This window comes from Euprymna scolopes, chromosome 31 (assembly GCF_053919585.1).
Source record: "Euprymna scolopes isolate OS-2025 chromosome 31, ASM5391958v1, whole genome shotgun sequence".
NCBI lineage: Eukaryota > Metazoa > Mollusca > Cephalopoda > Sepiida > Sepiolidae > Euprymna > Euprymna scolopes.
The window spans coordinates 54,562,713-54,580,764 of NC_136512.1; the positions used below are offsets into that span (position 1 = coordinate 54,562,713).

Genomic DNA, 18,052 nt, shown 5'->3' on the forward strand with positions numbered 1-18,052 from the left:
AGCAAAACTCATTGTTTCATTAGTGACTCCTCTGCAAAAGATCACTCATTTCTTCTCATTAACATTGCCTCCCATTCCCTAGTAGTTCATATTTTTTCTTTCAAATAACAAATATTTAATTTAATCAAGTTATTCTTCCAATTTGTCAGAGAAAGTGAAATAATCACTGAGCATTCGATTATTCTTCGCTTTGCTTATTCCGTTACATTCTTTTATTCCGGAATACTCGATGCACAAATAAAATAATTTTTTTTTACCAGCCAATATGGCGGAAAGAGATGAGGCATGTTTTTGTTTGTATTTTTTTATTTTAACATCATTATGTTCAATTCGAATATGTTTCATAATATAATATGTTCAAAGTAAATTACTTAAACTTATTGATGTCTGCAATTGATAGGGGTTCATCTTTCTGCATCTTTACTTGTGTTTGTTTAGATTTTATTCGTCCGTTTAACGACTTAAATCTTTTGTTCCTCGTGTTTTTGTTACATTTTAAAATTTATTTGGTTTTGTTTAAAAGTTCACGGGCCGTGCCATTTTTTTTTTTTTTTTTGATAGGATTTTCAAATTAGATTATTTTTTTCGGTATCTTTTGTACAGTAAATTGTTATCTGAAACTACAGAATAGTTAACAGAGAACCCTCTCCCATGTTTAATGGGTTTCTAACTAATAACATTATTTCAGCACGGTCCGTAAACTGCATAAAAGTACCAAAAGTGTATTTTTGGTGTTGCATAACAAATTAGTTGTATTTTTTTTTCCTTGTTATAAACTTTATTTTTAGAGTTAGCTAACAACGTTAAACCGGTAATCTCCAAGACCAGTGCTCTGAAAAATCAAGCTACCTGAATTCAATACGGTTGGTTATAGAACGGAACAGAGTCAAGACACGAAAAACGAAACTATATATTTATTTTAAAAAATTACAAAATTACTTTAGTTTTAACACTTTTTGTGTGTTATCACGAAAAAAAAAAGAAAAAAAAAGAAAGACTTTTAAACAAAAAACAAACACTTCTTTGTATTCTCAAATATTAAAAAAAAAAAAAATTAATTTTAACACTAGTTATACGACGAAACAAACAAACAAACAAAAACAGAGTAAATGTGACCATTGGAATACCCTGGCCAAATAACCGTTTAAAGAGTCGCCAGCATCCATCAAACTTAACCACCGAACCGAACCGGAACTCAAAAGCGAAATGAAACGAAATTTATTTTTATTATTACCAGAAAAGAGGTATTTCCCTTTATTATTTTAGTAAGAACGAATTACTATTTCGTTATCTTTCTTACTAAAATGAAATAAAATGGTTAATTCTTTTATTTTTTCCATGCGTACCTGCTAATTATGTTATTTGTCCTTGCGTACTTATTTTACCCTGTTATTTTTGTAAGAACGAATTAATATAAAAAAATCACTTCGGTTCAAAGTTTGATACATAAACAGAGTTTGAACTTAAAACTCTGTATAAGTTATCAACATTTTAAAGTGCTTGACAAGTATTACTTGTTGAAGTGAAATTTGACAATATTAGTAGAACATTACATTTTCGACAGATTTTCTTTTCGTTCTAACTCAACAGACTTGACACTATAGTTAATTTGAATTTTATGAAAAATAAATAGAATAAAAAACATTTCATGCGAAAAGGCAAAATATATTAAAAAAATAAATAAATGCAAAGTAAGTAATCTGTTAATATAAAGATGCTAATGCAGAGAGTGATCCGCGCTATTTTTTTAAAAATCGTATTTCCACGTTTAATTAAAGTTTTGATATGTTTTTTATTAAATTGTAAGGTTAAAGTACAGAATAGGTACAAAACACCCTCCCCTCTCCATGGTAAGAATGACTTTTTAAATAATAACATTATTATTTCAGCACGGATCACCCTCTGCATGGGTAGCAAAATAAAATCTTAATAGAAGTGTGTGAATGCATAGTTTGGCTAAAAGTCAGAAACTACACAAGATACAATTAAAAAAAAAAAATGTATGAGATTCAGTGTGAACTCGTCCTGGTTATGGAAATATGGATAATAATATGCAAAATAAAATATTCTCTTGTGACCACTATGGACCAAAATTTAGAAACTGGCCATTCTTTTTAAATCTCTAAATATTGAATTTTTTTCTTTAAAATTCCAAAGGGCTGAAAAGTTCCAAGTGAAGTAATGTCAAGTTTGTTTAGTTAGAACGAAAAGAAAATCTGTCAAAAATGTAATGTTCTACTAATATTGTCAAATTCCACTTCAACAAACAATAGAGAAATAGTCAACCACCTCAGCAGAAACAACCATCTTAGTGACACACAATATGGTTTCCGCTCTGCAAGATCTACCGCAGATGTGCTGACGGTTTATATCTCACAGGATTAGTGAATCTCTTGACAAAGGCTTCCTTTCTAGGGTAATTGCTCTTGACATATCAAAAGCCTTTGACAAGGAATGGCATAAGGGTCTACTTTACAAGATTTCCAGCTACGGTATAACTGGAAATGTTTTCTCAATCATTAAATCATTTCTCTTTGATAGGCTCATAAGAGTAGTGGTCGATGGACAAAAATCAGAGGCCTGCAGTATTAATGCTGGAGTCCCTCAGGGTTCAATCCTGAACCCAACTCTCTTCTTGATCTACATCAATGATCTCCCAAAGCACATACTTAAATCAATATTAAATAATTCGAAGAGCATTGCTATGCCGTAAAACAAAACTGAACAAGTCATTGTAGAATGTAGAAGGAAATTAATTGTCATCCGATGTTTATTCTGACCACGAATGCTAGTATTTGTTAGGCTTCCATTTATGAGTGAAATAAAATTGATTGACTAAAAACTTTTTATTACAAAATATATACCTACAAATAAATCTATAAATCATTCATGTATAGAATAAACTCTATTAAATATTTTAAAAGAATTGGAAACATAATCACTTTACTAAAATAACTAGATTTTGCATTAAAAAAATCAATACACCATAAGACAATGTAATTCTTTGATCGTCGCTCTACAAATTTTTGGACACGAATCAATCAAATTGGTTTGACAGACCAACAAATAAATAATGCCAAAAAATAATTACGCATATGAATAAAACTTTGAAAGACATAATTATCTACAAATATGAACCACATGAGATATCAATTCTTTTGAAACAGAAATTTATTATTTCTATTGATGAATTTTCACTAGTTGTGGGAGCATTTCCTAGTGTTCTGTTATTTCATTTAGTTTTCCATTTATCACTTTCATTGGTTGTATTGCTAAGAACTTTTGTGTCTGAACAATATACCTTTCTTAATCTAGAACCCTCTGTTTCATTGTGTGAAAGTGAACACACAAGTTCAATTGGTTTGGTTCCTCATGCAGTAACTTCTTTGTATGCGCTTGCATTCCATTATTATACCCCCTCCCCACCCCGAGTTTTGTTTTGTTTACTGAATTATTACTTTTTACTAGGCACCGCCAAAAATGGCCGAAAAATCAAGTTGTTGTTGTTTTTTAAAACGAAATTACATTTATTAAAATCCATTATTTCTGAGTAACTTTTTTTTTCCAGAAAGATAAAACCCTGAATTTTATCATATAGAAAACAGAATAATGTAAACCTTTTTCTACTATTTTTAATTCAATTTTAAATGTTAAATTTTCCCAAAAAGTTAACAATTGACATTTTTTGTCTTGCACAAAAAACGTACTTAAATATTTAAAAAAAAGGGTTTTTGAAATAATTAATTAATTTATTTATTGTCTAACTAAGATTTAGGATGATTTTCTAAGAGAATATGCAAAAATATTATAATATAAGTACCTGAATTTCAAATAATTCTACTTATTCATATAGGTAACCAAATATTTCGCGTTGACGTAGAGTTCAGATCGAATCTGTTTACGTTTTCTTTGGATGAGACGAAAACTATGGAAGACCAAACAGGCCAAAAAAAACTTATTTTTCAGTGACGAAAATTTCAATGTATTATTAAGCTGAGGCTGACCAGTACCAGATGGGTGACCATTTGTATGCGTTTGGTTTTTAATGTGTATGTGTGTGGGGGGCAGGCTCCCCAAAATGGGGGGGGGGCAATTTAAAGCTGAATAAAAAAAAATTATTTCAGCGCGTTTGGTCCACCGTAGTCGAAAGGCGGCAAACGTTTTCAAACGGGATCGAAAAAAATGATGCTATTTTTAACACAAAGGGCACAATATTTATCGAATTTTTTTTTTTGGTATCGATTATTCAAAGCATGCCCTGTTTAATAATGGTCATGCATTATTCGGCTTGCTAAAAAAAAATTGTTAATTTATTTATCAAAAATTTTAAAATCGCTTTTTTCGTATAAATATTAAAATTTTTTTTTTTTGTTTTGCTTAACTTAAATTAATTATTTTACTTAACATATTCACCGAATTTCACACTTCAAAACTCAAAAGCGGGATAATTAAACACAATCGAAGTTCTGATATTCAGACGTCAAAATAAGGTATGCAAACAATTTTTTTTTTTTTTTTTTTTGAATCTATAATTCTGTCCCTTACAACAACACAATATGTTGATTTCAGTTTCAGATGATTATTTTAAGCATATTTGTTCCCACTTCAAAACAAGGGGGGGTTTTGTAAGCAAAAAAATATATATATATAAATATCGTTTATGAAAAATAAGTACACTGTTATAAAGTTCATTCTTCTCCTAATAATCGCTGAAAATTTCGTATTGATCGGATAATTACCTGATTTTTGGTAGATTTTTGAAAAGACGGTCCGTCAAAAAGTACTGACCTGCCCCCCCAGTTTTGGCGGTGCCTACTTTTTACCTGTATTTGATTTGTGATAGTCTCATACTTATTTTTATTTACCAGAGATGTGAGTTATCTGTTTTTTTTTTTTTGTTTTTTTTTACAGCAGATTTGCGTTATTTTTTTAAATAAGAAAAAGATGATTTCTATCAAATTGCTTGAACCTTACCTCCTTATTTTCCATTGTTATTTGGTTGAATTTTTATTTCTCTTCCTTTCTTTCTCTCACTTTGTCTTTGTTTTATCTTTTCCAGTTTTTCTCTCTTGCACCTCTTGTTTCTATCTTGTCTTGCTTTGCCTTCTTTTTCCCTCTTATGATAGTTCTCCCTTGTATTCCATGAGTTCTTTTTTTCCTCTGAATTTTCCCTATTTACTTATGTCGGAGTTAGACACAATGTTGGTTATTGGAACAAAAATAAAAATTGCCTGAGTCTAGAAGGATCTTTTTTTCACTGACCAAGGACGGAATAATTAAATGCATTATCAGCGCAAATACTACACTATACTCTTAACCAAATTTTTGCTTAGCTATATTTGGTTTGTGATAGCCTAATATTTGTTATTATTGAAGCACTAGTTTTCACACAAGTTGTTACTAGTGATCGCTCACAGGTAAAAACGTAATGTTCCTTGGACTCTGAGTGACAAGTTTCCTCAGATTTCCAATACTCATTGCTTCTTCCGATCACTCTCACCAACACTTTGCATTCTCACAACAGCTGTTTACCATTAAGTTCTCATTTATAACTTGATTTTATTTGGAATTTCATTAATATTAAGTCTTCTCAGATTTGAGTACTCTCAATGCCCATCCAGTGGAAGTTTGAATTGTGGGTACTTATGCACTTATGTTACCATGGTGAAGTAATGTTATTTAGAAAGCCATTCACATCCCCTATGTTCTATGAATGCTTACATCTATTATGTTGTTCTTGATCTCCCTTTTCTAAAAATTTCATCTAGCTCTTCTGGTGGATTTTTGAGTTGACAATAAATGTTCAAAATACATTTTATATTTCTATTCTGTTACAGACTTCTGAAATGGCAACAAATGAACAGTCGTCAGAAGAAAAAGAACCGGTAAGAATCTCTATTTGTATATATTGTATTATATATATGGGTGGGGAATGTGGATCTTGTTCACCTCATTTGTGAAATAGAATTAAAGTAAGTATCCGAAACCAAAATTTTATTTTCATTATATCTAAAAACCTACCCCCTTATCCACCTCATCATCATCATTATTATTCGGTTTATTGTCTGTTTTACATGCTGGCAGGCATTTGACGGCTTTAAAAATTGACTTTCAAAGTAATTTATCTTTATCTAGGTCTTTATTTACCTCTTTTTCTCTCGGGTCTATTTTTATCACTTTCTCCAATATTTTCTTTGTCATTCCCCTGTGAACTGAACCTGCTACCTCAACTGTTCTACATCTACTAACCCAAGAACTCTAATCTATTTTTCAATTTAATTATACAGTCTCCTGTTCTACACATATCTCCTTATACTATCCAGATTTAATTTTTCACTCATCAGATTTAAGATTGTTTTTAAGACTAACATTACACATCCGTACCATTTCTTCCCATGCAACCCATGTCCCTAACCTTCACTTGTCAGATTTCAATTCCATGTGCCTGATAGACTCTTCCCTTGATCGACAATGGTAACGCTCTGCTGGTTAGTAATGACAGAAATTCCATCCAATCCTACCTTTTACAATCACACTATCAGCTAAATCTTTGCAAAACATAATGATACCAAATTTATTTTGGTAGTTCAATTTGTTGGAAATGAAAACATTTGCTGCTTTGTGTGTTATTAGTCTAGAACCTATTTTTCACAATGTATAACTAAAAATGTAGGCTTCAAACGAAATGAAAAATCCTGACAAATGTAACATTTTGACAAATGAAAATAAATAATAATGAAAACAATAATAGGTCAAGCCAAACTGAATATTGGCAAAATCCCATAAACATACAAAATCTGACCATAGGTTGTGATGTACAAAATGTGGCCACAGTTTTTAATATGAAATATGCAGTTTAATGTATCACTTATAGTGAAATCATGTTGTATTTGTTTTTGACCCACAGATTGTTGAAAAATGACCAAATATTCCTGAACAGTCACAAGAAACTTTAGTTTTTTTTTTTTTCTTTTACAATAATTTTATACCAGATTTGACCATTCGACATCTTTTTTCTACTTTCTGTTTATTCGCTTTATTTGACTGATTATTTAAAGACATTATTAATTCACCAACCAGGGGAATTCCATGCTTGTTTCTTCATCTATTTACATAATTTACTGTTAATCATATCTTGTTTGAAATAATGCATTTATAGAAAGTTTAATGATATTAAGAAAAAATTATCCTTTTGTTTTCTCCTGTAAAAATTACTGCCATTCCAATAATTTTTTTTCTCAAATCCATTTTTATCACTTCATCCAATGTTGTTCTTGGTTTTCCTCCTTTTCTTTAAACAAATGGAACAAATATATTTCTTCTATGTTGAAATTTGTAACAATTTATATTTTTTTGAAACAATAAATTAGTGTTGGGACGATTAATCAGAATCGGGAAAATTGAAAATTCTTGAGTATTGGTATTGGCAAATTTTTTGCCTATTTTCTTATGGAAAAAGTGATTCTTTTAATTGTTTCATTTTTATCTTTGTTTAAAACTTAATTTTCCATCACGAATGATAAAATAATAAATATTTATTGATTTTGAATTACCAGTAAAACTAAAATCCTTCCTACCCATGAGTTTATTTTGTATGTTTCTGAATATATTCGTATTTACTGTATCCCCTCCCCACCCCCACACACACATAAAAAAACAACTCTATAGCTAAATATTTAAAGATTTAAAGAGAATCGGAATTGGAATCAATAATTGTATTCAGCAAAAATGTTAGAATCATCCCATTGCGACAATAAATTTTTTTTCTAACTGTAAAAACTAATTGTCAATCAAATATTTTCTTTTAAATAAACAAAGAAAAAACGTAAACTTTTTTATTCAGTTTGTTACAATTTAAATCATTTAAAAATAAATAGTCTTCCTACTTCCATGAAAATAATTGTCGGTTAAATATTCTTTTAATAAATAAATCTCAGCAATCTCATCCTTTAAAAAAGTTGGTGACTGATAAATTTTTATATAAATATCATGTACTTAACATTATTTATGTATGAAATAATTTCATCCTTCATATAAAAACTGCTGCAAAAATCATAATCTTTATTTAGCTTGGACGTGATGATAGCGTTGCTCTTTCTTTCTTGATTGTTCTCATCTTTGGATTGACCTGAATGTATGTCACTAAAAAATGGTGTCTTCTGTCAATTTGGTACCTCCTTAAGACATTGACCTGCGCTAAAGGTTACATTTGTGTTCAAATAGTGACTGTCAGGTTTGGTATTTCTAGTAGGCTAATCTGGTAATTGTATGGTACAATTACGCTGACACACCAATTCTTGCCAGATCACCAAAGTTTAGCAACATTGAATATGGCCAGTACCAGATGGGTGATCATTTGGGAAGGCTAGATGCTGTATGTACCTTCTGGAAAGGTTAGGCATGAGGCCAGCACTCTCACTCTGAAAAAAGAACTCCTTGTTACAAAAGCATCTACAAAATTGTGGATGGTCTATGTCCCTCCAGGGGCGCAAGGCTATGGATGGATGGATGGAATCTGGTTATTGACTATCTATAATATAAATCTCACCTGTTTGTTTAAATGTATGCATGTATATATGTATGTTTGCCTAAAACTTTTGACATAGGCGACGGATTTTTACGAGATTGGTATCGTTTTGAAGGTAGACCCTTCAGATGACAAATATCGAAAAGTTGGCTAAAAACATTAATTCCTTCACTCTAAACTGGGCCCTTTTCTACAGGGAGGGATCACTTTTTTCACCAATATTTTTGAAAGTCATCCCTTCTTTTCGATTGACTAGCCTTAACTTAAACATACATCACTTCCGGTTTGGTGATGGGTGCAACAGCAAAGACGTCACATTTTTTTTTTTCACATTTGCAGTATGGGTTTGTAGCCTGCCTGCTTACTACCACCTTTTTTTTCTTTTTTTTTTTGCTCAGCACACACCGCCAAACACCTGGGCAACACTGGGCACTCAGACTAGTCTCTAATATAATAGAGAAGAGAAGTAATGTGTTTTAATAGCTTTTTTAAAAGTTGTTATTGAAATTGTGTGATTGTTAAGTAAGAAGAGGTTAATCAGTGTTAAGTTGGGTATGATTTTGGGTATTATTGGGAGAGGATCTGATTGCTGCATGTAGGTCTAGAGGAGGACTGTTCTCATTTATAAATAAAATGGGTGTGCATTTTAATTTAGTAGATGGGAGCATTTTGAAGTTCTATGTATTTTTAGGAAATTATTTCCTTGTCTTTACAAAAAGAAGATACTGCTTTAGTGATGTGTACTTGAATTGATCTACAGATGACAACATTTGAGAAAAAGGGAACTAAACTTAATGAAGATTATGATTTTCCAAGATCAAATGCCTCCAGTATTACAATTGTCGAATGCTACTGAAATTTGAAAATGTCCACATTGAACAAACTAAATATGTAAATATGTATAACATACATTTTTACAACCATAAATATGCCCCCACTCCTACAGTAGAATGTAAACAACCTTTTCAAGCAAACCTAACCAAAAGACAACCTGACTAAATAACAAAAAATAAAGATCCTTTTTAAGTAAAAAAACACCAAAAAACATTTGATACCACCCCACATCCCTTCTTCACTTCAACAAATACTAGCAACAAGCAGTCTTTTAAATATGCAGGATATCTTTTATGGGAGGAACACAAAAAGCAATGAACACTGACAAAGCCTGACTAATGATGAACTGTGCTTTTATACTCTTTTTGGAATTTTCGGTGACGAAAAGAGAGCTGACAAATCTGTTGGCCATGGCCATCTGGATTTTATCCTAAATCAAGGATGATCAGATTGTGGGCACTGATGTATATTTTTTAAAATAAAATAATTTATATTAACTCTTGTAAAGTATATGATTAAACATTAAAATATTAAAATATTAAATATATATAGTTTTTTTAACTAATATGCTATATATTTTCTCCAATTTTCTTTTTCTTTTTAAATTTTCTTTTTTTTGTGACAGAGTACAATGGATGTGTCTCCTAATCCAGCTGAAACTCGTGAACATTTGGTGAGCTGTGAACTATTTTTTGTTTGTTATTTACTTATATTTATCTTTATTCTATATTCCATGTCGGCACACACAACGCCAGGTCAAACACAAAATCGAGTACACTCAACAGTGTCTTACCATCAACTCTTACCCTGTGAACACAAAGTATGGGAAATTCCCATATGCACAAAACAAAATCGCTGAAACAACAAAAATACTTTAACTAAGAGTAAGGATAATGAGTAAACGTTAGATAAAATGATGGTTAAAATTATTACGAACTTGCCAGGATTCAAACCTGGAATCTTCTAATCCGTTATCCATTGCGTCACAAGTCCTGTCTGTATGCCGAAAGATGTTACCGCGACTATATACAGACAGTGCTAAATTCCATTGACATGGGTAGGTAACTTTTTCAACAAAGTCATGAAACGACCCGAAAACCTTTATTTCCGTCTTTTTGTGTGACTCGGCGTTGTTCGTTACAAACCATACATAAATAAGGATAATCTAGGGACCCACACCTTTTAGGGAAAAAAGAATTTTTCAATTCAGTGCATCTGTTTGAAAGTTTTATTGGTATATAATATATACACACACGCACATAAATAAATAAACATTTAGAATTTTATTAATAGTATAGATAAAATATGAACCAGTCTATTTCCCAAAGAATAGGTTTGAATATGAAAAAATTTGTATTTAGCAATTTAATGGTAGACATGTTCATTTTTTTTTAAACTAATATTTTTTATTTAAAATATGTTTCAAATTTAATTTAAATTTGGATGAATTATTATCTTTTAATACTATATAAATGATAAAAAGTAAACTTAATTGGTTAAGATTTCAATTTGTAATGTCTAAGTTCGTTTTCAGACAAAGTGAGTGTAAAATAGTAATGTCCCAGTTGAAGTTAAAACTCAAAGACACCATATGAATATCATGCTAAAAATAATGCTATTAATCTATAATATAAACCTCACCTGCCTGTTTAAATGTATGTACGTATGTTTGTATGTCTGCCTAAAACTTTCAACAGAGGTGACGGATTTTCACGAGATCGGTATCATTTTGAAGCTCAATTTTCGGACGGCAAATATTGAAAAATTGGCTAAATACATCAATTCCTTCAACCTCAACTGGCCGCTTTTCTACAAGGAAGGGTTTCTTTTTTCGCCAATATTTTCGAAAGTCATCCCCTCTTTTTGATTGACTAGCCTTAATTTAAACCTTTGTCAACTCCGGTTTGGCGACGGACACAATGGCAAAGATGCCACTTTTTTTCATGTTTTTTTCCTCCTTCACGGTACGGGTTCGAGCCTGCCTGCCTACTACCACGTTTTTGTTTTTTGCTCAACACACCTTCAGACACCCGGGCAACGCCGGGCACCCAGGCTAGTTTTATATAGAAAACAGACTGTCCCCCTGTCTCTCTCGTCTCACAAATATTTATTGGAAAGTGAAAAGTTTCTATTATCTATATCATGATGAAATATCTTATACAGTAAAACATATTGTTTATCAGGATGTGCAACAAATCCAAAGAAATAACTCCAACTCAAAAATATAAAGCACCTGTTTAACGACACAAATCTGACCAAAATCTTATATTTCATCGAAGAAGTTCAACTTTTCCAAAATGTTTACTTCCAAATTTAAAAATTTTTTTTCAAAAACAATATAAAATAATTATCCTACCTCAGGATTCCATTTGACAACTTTCTTTAACATCAATTTAATGTTAAATAAAGAATAGATAATATACCATAAAACAAAGCAAATCAAATCCCCTCATCTCTTTCTCTCTCTAAGGTGATAAAAGGAAGCAAAAACAACATAAAGACTTCTTTTTCCTTTTTTTTTTAGCAATAGGTCTGCTGCTGCGTGATAGATAAATTATCTTTTTTAGGAATATTAAATGAAAATGTTTTTTTAAGAACATGGACAAATGTTCTATGATAAAAAAAACTTGTTGGTCCCTCGACAAAAGGAGGGTGGACCTGTAAATTCACCCTGTCTGTTCGTTCGTTCATCTGTCTGCACTTTTCTCAATAACTACGCCTTGGAACTTTTTGAAAATTTTGCACAAACATCAAGCATGATATGAGTAAAAAAGTAACAGAACGGATTTCCCGGGAAAACTCTGGTTGTCTCCCTCTAGGAGTGCCTTTCGGGTTAAAATGGCTAAAATTAACACTTTTATGCTTATTAAAAAAAATGGATGCCTTGGATTTTTATAAAACTTTCTGAAAAGTTGTAATTAACTGATTTCTATATAATTTTGTTTGTCTATACTTTGCGATAACTCTTGGGTGTGCCTCAGGGTCTCTTTTAGGGCTAATAAAAACACTCCATTTTTGGGACTATTTTACCATATTTGTCCAAAATATTCTGTGTATGTCTATTTAGTAGTTTTGCATGGTGCTGAACTCAAATTTAAATATGTTAAGGCCTTGGGGACTTTTGAGGCTAAATGGGGAGGTGGGGGTGGCAAATGATAGACTTAATCATTTTTTTTGTACATGGTGCAGAACTCTAATTTGCATATGTTAAGGCCTAAAACTGCACCGTTTGTTAATTTTCACCAGGATTTGACATCCCCTTGGGACTTTTGGGGCTAAATAGGAGGGTGCAAATGCTGAACTTAGTCATTTTTTTTATGCCTTGTTCACTGTGGACTCACGGGGGACCATTCATGCTTCACTTGCTGAATTAGAAATCAAATATTGTTTTATAGGAAGAAAGTATTTCAAAATATTATTTCGCTAAGATATTTTACTTTGATTATTCTTATTTTTATATCTATATAAATGCAAGTACGGATTACCTGCAATTCACTAAATTTGCATTTATATATTATTTTAAATTAATTATCTTACATATATTTCTTTATAAAATAGATTTGAAACGAGTTTGAGGCAAAGTTTTAAAGCTGGATGCCTTTCCTAACACCAACAATTTTGTTTGTGATCGACACTAAATAGGTCATCGATCACAGTCAACAGTTCGAACCAAATGACAATCTACTCAGAGGGCTTGGTGTAGGATATGTCCTGGTCAGATGTATCTCTATAAAATACATATGGATACCTGTTGTAAAGTGTGAACTTGCTGTGTCGGCTGCCATAAAAACTGACTGACTGACTGCTTCATGTCACTGAAACTTGGGCTGTCACTGTTGATGAGATGAACAGGCTTGTGAGAAACAACAATGCCATGGTCAGATGTTGTGCTTTGATGTCGGAGGCAAATATCACGGCTGGCCAAAGAAGTGATGGCTAGACAACATCAAGGCTGGCCTCCAGGCTGTAAACATCACAGAGCATCTGGTCAATCATTGTAATGCCTGGAGAGCAATCATTAACACCAACGATAACACAAAAAGGTATTCAACCCCAGCAGCTAGAAACAAAACATCAAACCTAACAGTAGTATTAGTAATAGTAATATATATATATTTTAATAAAATATACTCGGATTTACAAGAATAATTTTTAATTTATTTCTTAATTTTTAATTTATATAAATTTTTATGCTTTTTTTCTGTACAGACTAAAATGCCAAAGAGGCTTTCTGTAAGCATTTATGAATATATATATATATATATATATATATATATATATATATATATATATAAGGAAAATTGTCTATTATGTGTCCAACTAAAGTAAAAAAAATACATAAAGCATACTTACAAAACTGATATAAACTCTTTCAGCATGTCTTTGGACAAAAAAAGGTGGTATATTTTATTTTAATATTCATTCTTTTGGTGGTCACCAGGAACAAAAATTAGTCAGAAGAGGGAGAGTAGGTTGATATTTTGAGCATTTTTTTTCATCAAATTTTGGTCTGAAACTCTAACTAAAATACAGGTTGGAACAATAAAAGTGTCGCCCTAAAGAAAACTACACTACAGCTTTATTTTAAGACTTTTATTGAAAAAGTCAATTCAGGTAACTTGTATATGTAATAGAGTTGATATCTATTCAATGTAGCCACCTTTAGCCTCAATTACTGCCTCGATACGAGTCTGGAACTGGGAACATGCCTTTTCTACAAGTGCCAACAGGAGCTTAGTGAATACTCAGCAGATAGCGGTGATCAGACTGGCTTTGTTGTTGTGGGAGGTCATGTTGGTGATGTACTTGACATATGACTAAATTAAGTAGTCCAGTGGGTTCAGGTTGGGGGAGGAAGAGGACCAGTAAGAGATGGGTACAAAGTCATAGCACTTCTGAAGCCAAACCTGATTCTCTTTGTACTTGTGGACCGGTGCTGAGTCCTGCTGCTACCCCCAGGGTCTGACAGCGGCCACCTGATTGTACCAGCAGGGGATCACCACACTCTTCAGCACATCCAGGTACACTTTGATGTTGACTTTGAAGATTTGAGGTGGCATGATGTGGCCCTCACTTGATGCTACACCAAAAACTATAACTATAGCCGGAAACTTCGTTGAGCTGTGCCATTAAGCATTAAACTGTCCGGATTTATATTTTGAGGGTGCTGGCAATGGTCCTGATGTCATTTGATTGGTAGAGAGCATGAGTTGTACAGTGGTGCATCTCTGATCTTGCTTGATGAACATTGTGTCACTTTCAGACACGATAGAAGGCTCCTATCACTCTTGTGACTTGTACACAACTGGTCAACTAGTAGATGGTCTGCAATAAAAAAAGAAAACCAGTTTTCATCAAACGGAAATGAAGACGATTTTATTGTTACACCCTGTATATGTTAAATGGTCAGCTTTCCTTTTCTTTTTTGCTTGCTTTCTTTTTCTTTCTACTATATTGAACCAATTGCCATAAAGGGAGGAGAGCAGTTGAAGAGAGAGTAGAGAGAGACAGTTGAAGTGAATGGTAGAGAAAGAGTCGACTGTTGGAGGGGGTTGTAGAGAGGAGAGAAGACAGTTTGGATGGATAGAGAAAGAAAAGATAGTTAGAAGGAAGTTAAAAAAAACATGCTTACATACACGTTTTAAAACTTCTATTTTGTTAACCATGCTCCCAGTCAACACCAGGTAGCACTGTTAGTCAAATATATAAGAAACGGCAACATTAAAATATAGAGAAAAATGAACAATGAACTTAAAGAAAGCCAGTCAGAACATTGGCCAAAATGGATTAGAAATAGTGTCAATGAGGTCAGTAGTCTGAAGAGAAACATGCTCATCATCTACAAATCCTCTCATAATATTCTTCATCCTCCAGTCAACAATCCATCACTCTCGTTAACTTTTATCGTTGAGTGGCTTTTGACTTTCATAACAGGTGACTCATTAGAAAAAAATTAGAATTCTTTATGCATTGAAGTTTTTATTGTCGTTCATTTTGATCTTCTGGACAGTTTTACAATAACTTCATGTTTAATTTCACATCCCATTATTTGTGTACAAATAAAAAACTGATAATAAATTCAAATGATTCCTTGTATTATTTGGATTATTTAAACTACTATTCTCATCTTGGATGTTATTCTCATAACGTTTCAGCTGATTTAACCTCAAACCTTTTTCAAGTGCATCGTGTCAAACTCATAAATTCTTATGTTGAACTCATGAATTTATATGAAATTTTGAGCAGAACCCTTCATTTCATCCATGGATTATGATGCTCCTGTTCTGTCAGCCATGACCAAGTGGAAGTCTTAAGTAATTCATAATTATAAGCTATTACCATGAATTAAATAAAGAGTTCTGTGCAAAATTCCATACAGATTTCCAAGTACAAGATGCACCTGAAGAAGGTCGAAGATTACATTGGCCAAAATGTTGCCAAATAATATCCAAGGTGAGAGCAGTAGTTTGAATAAATCCAATAATTATAAATCCTTATTTAAAAAAATCTGAAACCTGAATTGATTCTATTATGAAATGTGATGGATCTTGACAAGATTCTAGGCAATGTTGATCCGATCATAATTGGAATTTATTATTTATTTTTAGTTAGATACTGCAGTTTCATTTCTACAAAACCCCAAAGTTCGAGATGGACCTGTAACTCACAAGAAAGCCTTTTTAAGAAAAAAAGGTAAGTAATAAAATGACTCTTTATAATATGTTTGCTTGGAAATAGTTTTTGCAAGATATGAATATTCCTTATATACCAGTGAGCAGAATCATCTAAAGAGGAAGGCATTTTTTTTCTATTGAAGCGAAGAAGAAAAGGTTTTTATATTCAGTCAAAGTGGAGGGATCGGTGCTTGAGTAACCTCATTTTGGAATAAAGAAGGTGGTTTTAATTTTTTTTAAGCATTTAATAATAAAAAAAGAAAAGAAAGATTTGGACTAAATTATTTGATGTTTTTTGTATAACTGCAATAAGTGTATATGAGAGAGAGAAAGAAAGACATCAAAACAAAAAAAAATTGAATTTTCATGGTATTTGTCACCTAAGAGCTATATTTCTAATGTGCATTTTTCTTAGATGTGGAAATGGTTTGAAAAAAGTCCTTCAAAGGTGCCAGTCACTCAATAGGAAACCTTTGAAGCCATTTTCTTAAAAATTTGAACTTTCTTGTATTGTTGAATGAATAAATATACCAAATATTTTTTTTTAATTTATTTTTGTTCACAATTTTGCCATTAATCAAAGAGAGTTATTAAAATAAATCTTCAAGAGGATATCTAAGAAATATTTTCATAAAAAATAAATTACATTGCTAACAATCATTTAATTTGATACTATTTCAAAGATACATTTTTAAACAAAATATTGATAAAAAATGTTTAATTAAAAAAATAAATTATTGCAGCTTTTACTGGTAATATCATTTTTATACACCATCTTCATATTGTAAAATGTTGCAAGTGGGCAGTATTTTAAATAGGCAAAAGTAAAAACGAATTGTCATTCAAATCCATTACATTGGTTGAATATATTATTTCTAAGATTGTGGGTGATGCAGCTTTTCAGGAAGTAACGTCAGATAACATGAAGTGGCTTTCCTAAAGAAGGAAGAAAAAGATTAGTCTCTCTCTCTCTCTTTTTATTTTTTAAACATTCGGATTTGAGACCTGTAGCATCAAATACAGTCTACTCTTTTCTGCAGGCAAATGAATAACAAAATAAATAATAAGCTTTTAAATTTATTATACAGCTGTCCCCTTATGTAATCCAATTTACCAAATTTTCTCTGCTAATGATTACTACGATATTGTCCCATTGACTACTGTGCACTCATTAACCCTTATCCTTGAGTGGCTTTTAGGCTTTGATAAGTGGTGGCTCCTTTGTAAAAAAAAAAAAAAATGAGTTGTTGGTATTATTTGTATTATTTGGACTATTGCTCTCATCTTGTCTGTTATTCTTACAACGTTTTGGCTGCTCTAACCTTTGACCTTCTTCTGGTGCATCTTGTCGAACTCTGGAATCTCTCTGTCAAACTTTTGAGGGTGTGCAGAATTACAAATGAAACCCTTTATTTATTCCACAGAGATAGTTTGTTTTCATTCTGTCAGCCATGTAGAAGTCTTAAGTAATTCATAATATTCAATATCGCCTGCATTGAGGATTGAACCATTAACCTCCAAAAGACTGTCACTCAAAACTGATTATTATTTATGTTATATATGATCAATAACCAAACACTATTGCTTTGTGACATCAACGTGATATGAATTAATCCCGTTGAAAAAAAAAAGTGTCTTACTTGGGTTTGAATATTTATGTGGACAACAAATACATTTCAAATAAATGTGATTTATCTTAGGTAATTAATGAAAGAATTGTCATAAATAAACAAGATTTTTTTGGAAAATGGATGAAAGCGTGTATGCATAAGTTTTGTTTGAAATAAAAAATTTTTTTTAGCTGAATTAGATTTTGTTTTTATCGATGTCACATATTCTCACTTTCTTTATTGAATTATCATATAACAGGATTTTGGCGCTTATGCACTTATGCTATTTTTTTAAAATCATATTTTTAAGTTAAATTCAAGTTTTACAATATTTTTTTTATTAAATTGTTTGGTGAAAGTACAGAATAGTTACAAAACTCCCTCCGCTCCTCAGGTTAGGAATGGCT

The 18,052-nt window shown here is 31.6% G+C and overlaps 1 protein-coding gene across 3 annotated transcripts in view; it reads left to right on the forward strand.

Annotated features, from left to right (window-relative positions):
* Positions 1-222: 222 nt before the first annotated feature.
* Positions 223-18,052, forward strand: part of LOC145255753 (peroxisomal membrane protein PEX14-like) — a 33,167-nt gene continuing 15,337 nt past the window's right edge. The window contains exons 1-4 of one of the 3 annotated variants that reach the window (XM_080114400.1): positions 223-283; positions 5,838-5,885; positions 9,987-10,034; positions 15,970-16,054. In XM_080114400.1, coding sequence (XP_079970526.1) covers positions 266-283; positions 5,838-5,885; positions 9,987-10,034; positions 15,970-16,054 — 199 coding nt within the window. In that variant the 5' untranslated portion in view covers positions 223-265. Of the gene's footprint in view, positions 284-771; positions 1,245-4,426; positions 4,491-5,837; positions 5,886-9,986; positions 10,035-15,969; positions 16,055-18,052 lie in introns of those variants that run through there. The other 2 variants (XM_080114402.1, XM_080114401.1) reach the window with 2 other exon arrangements.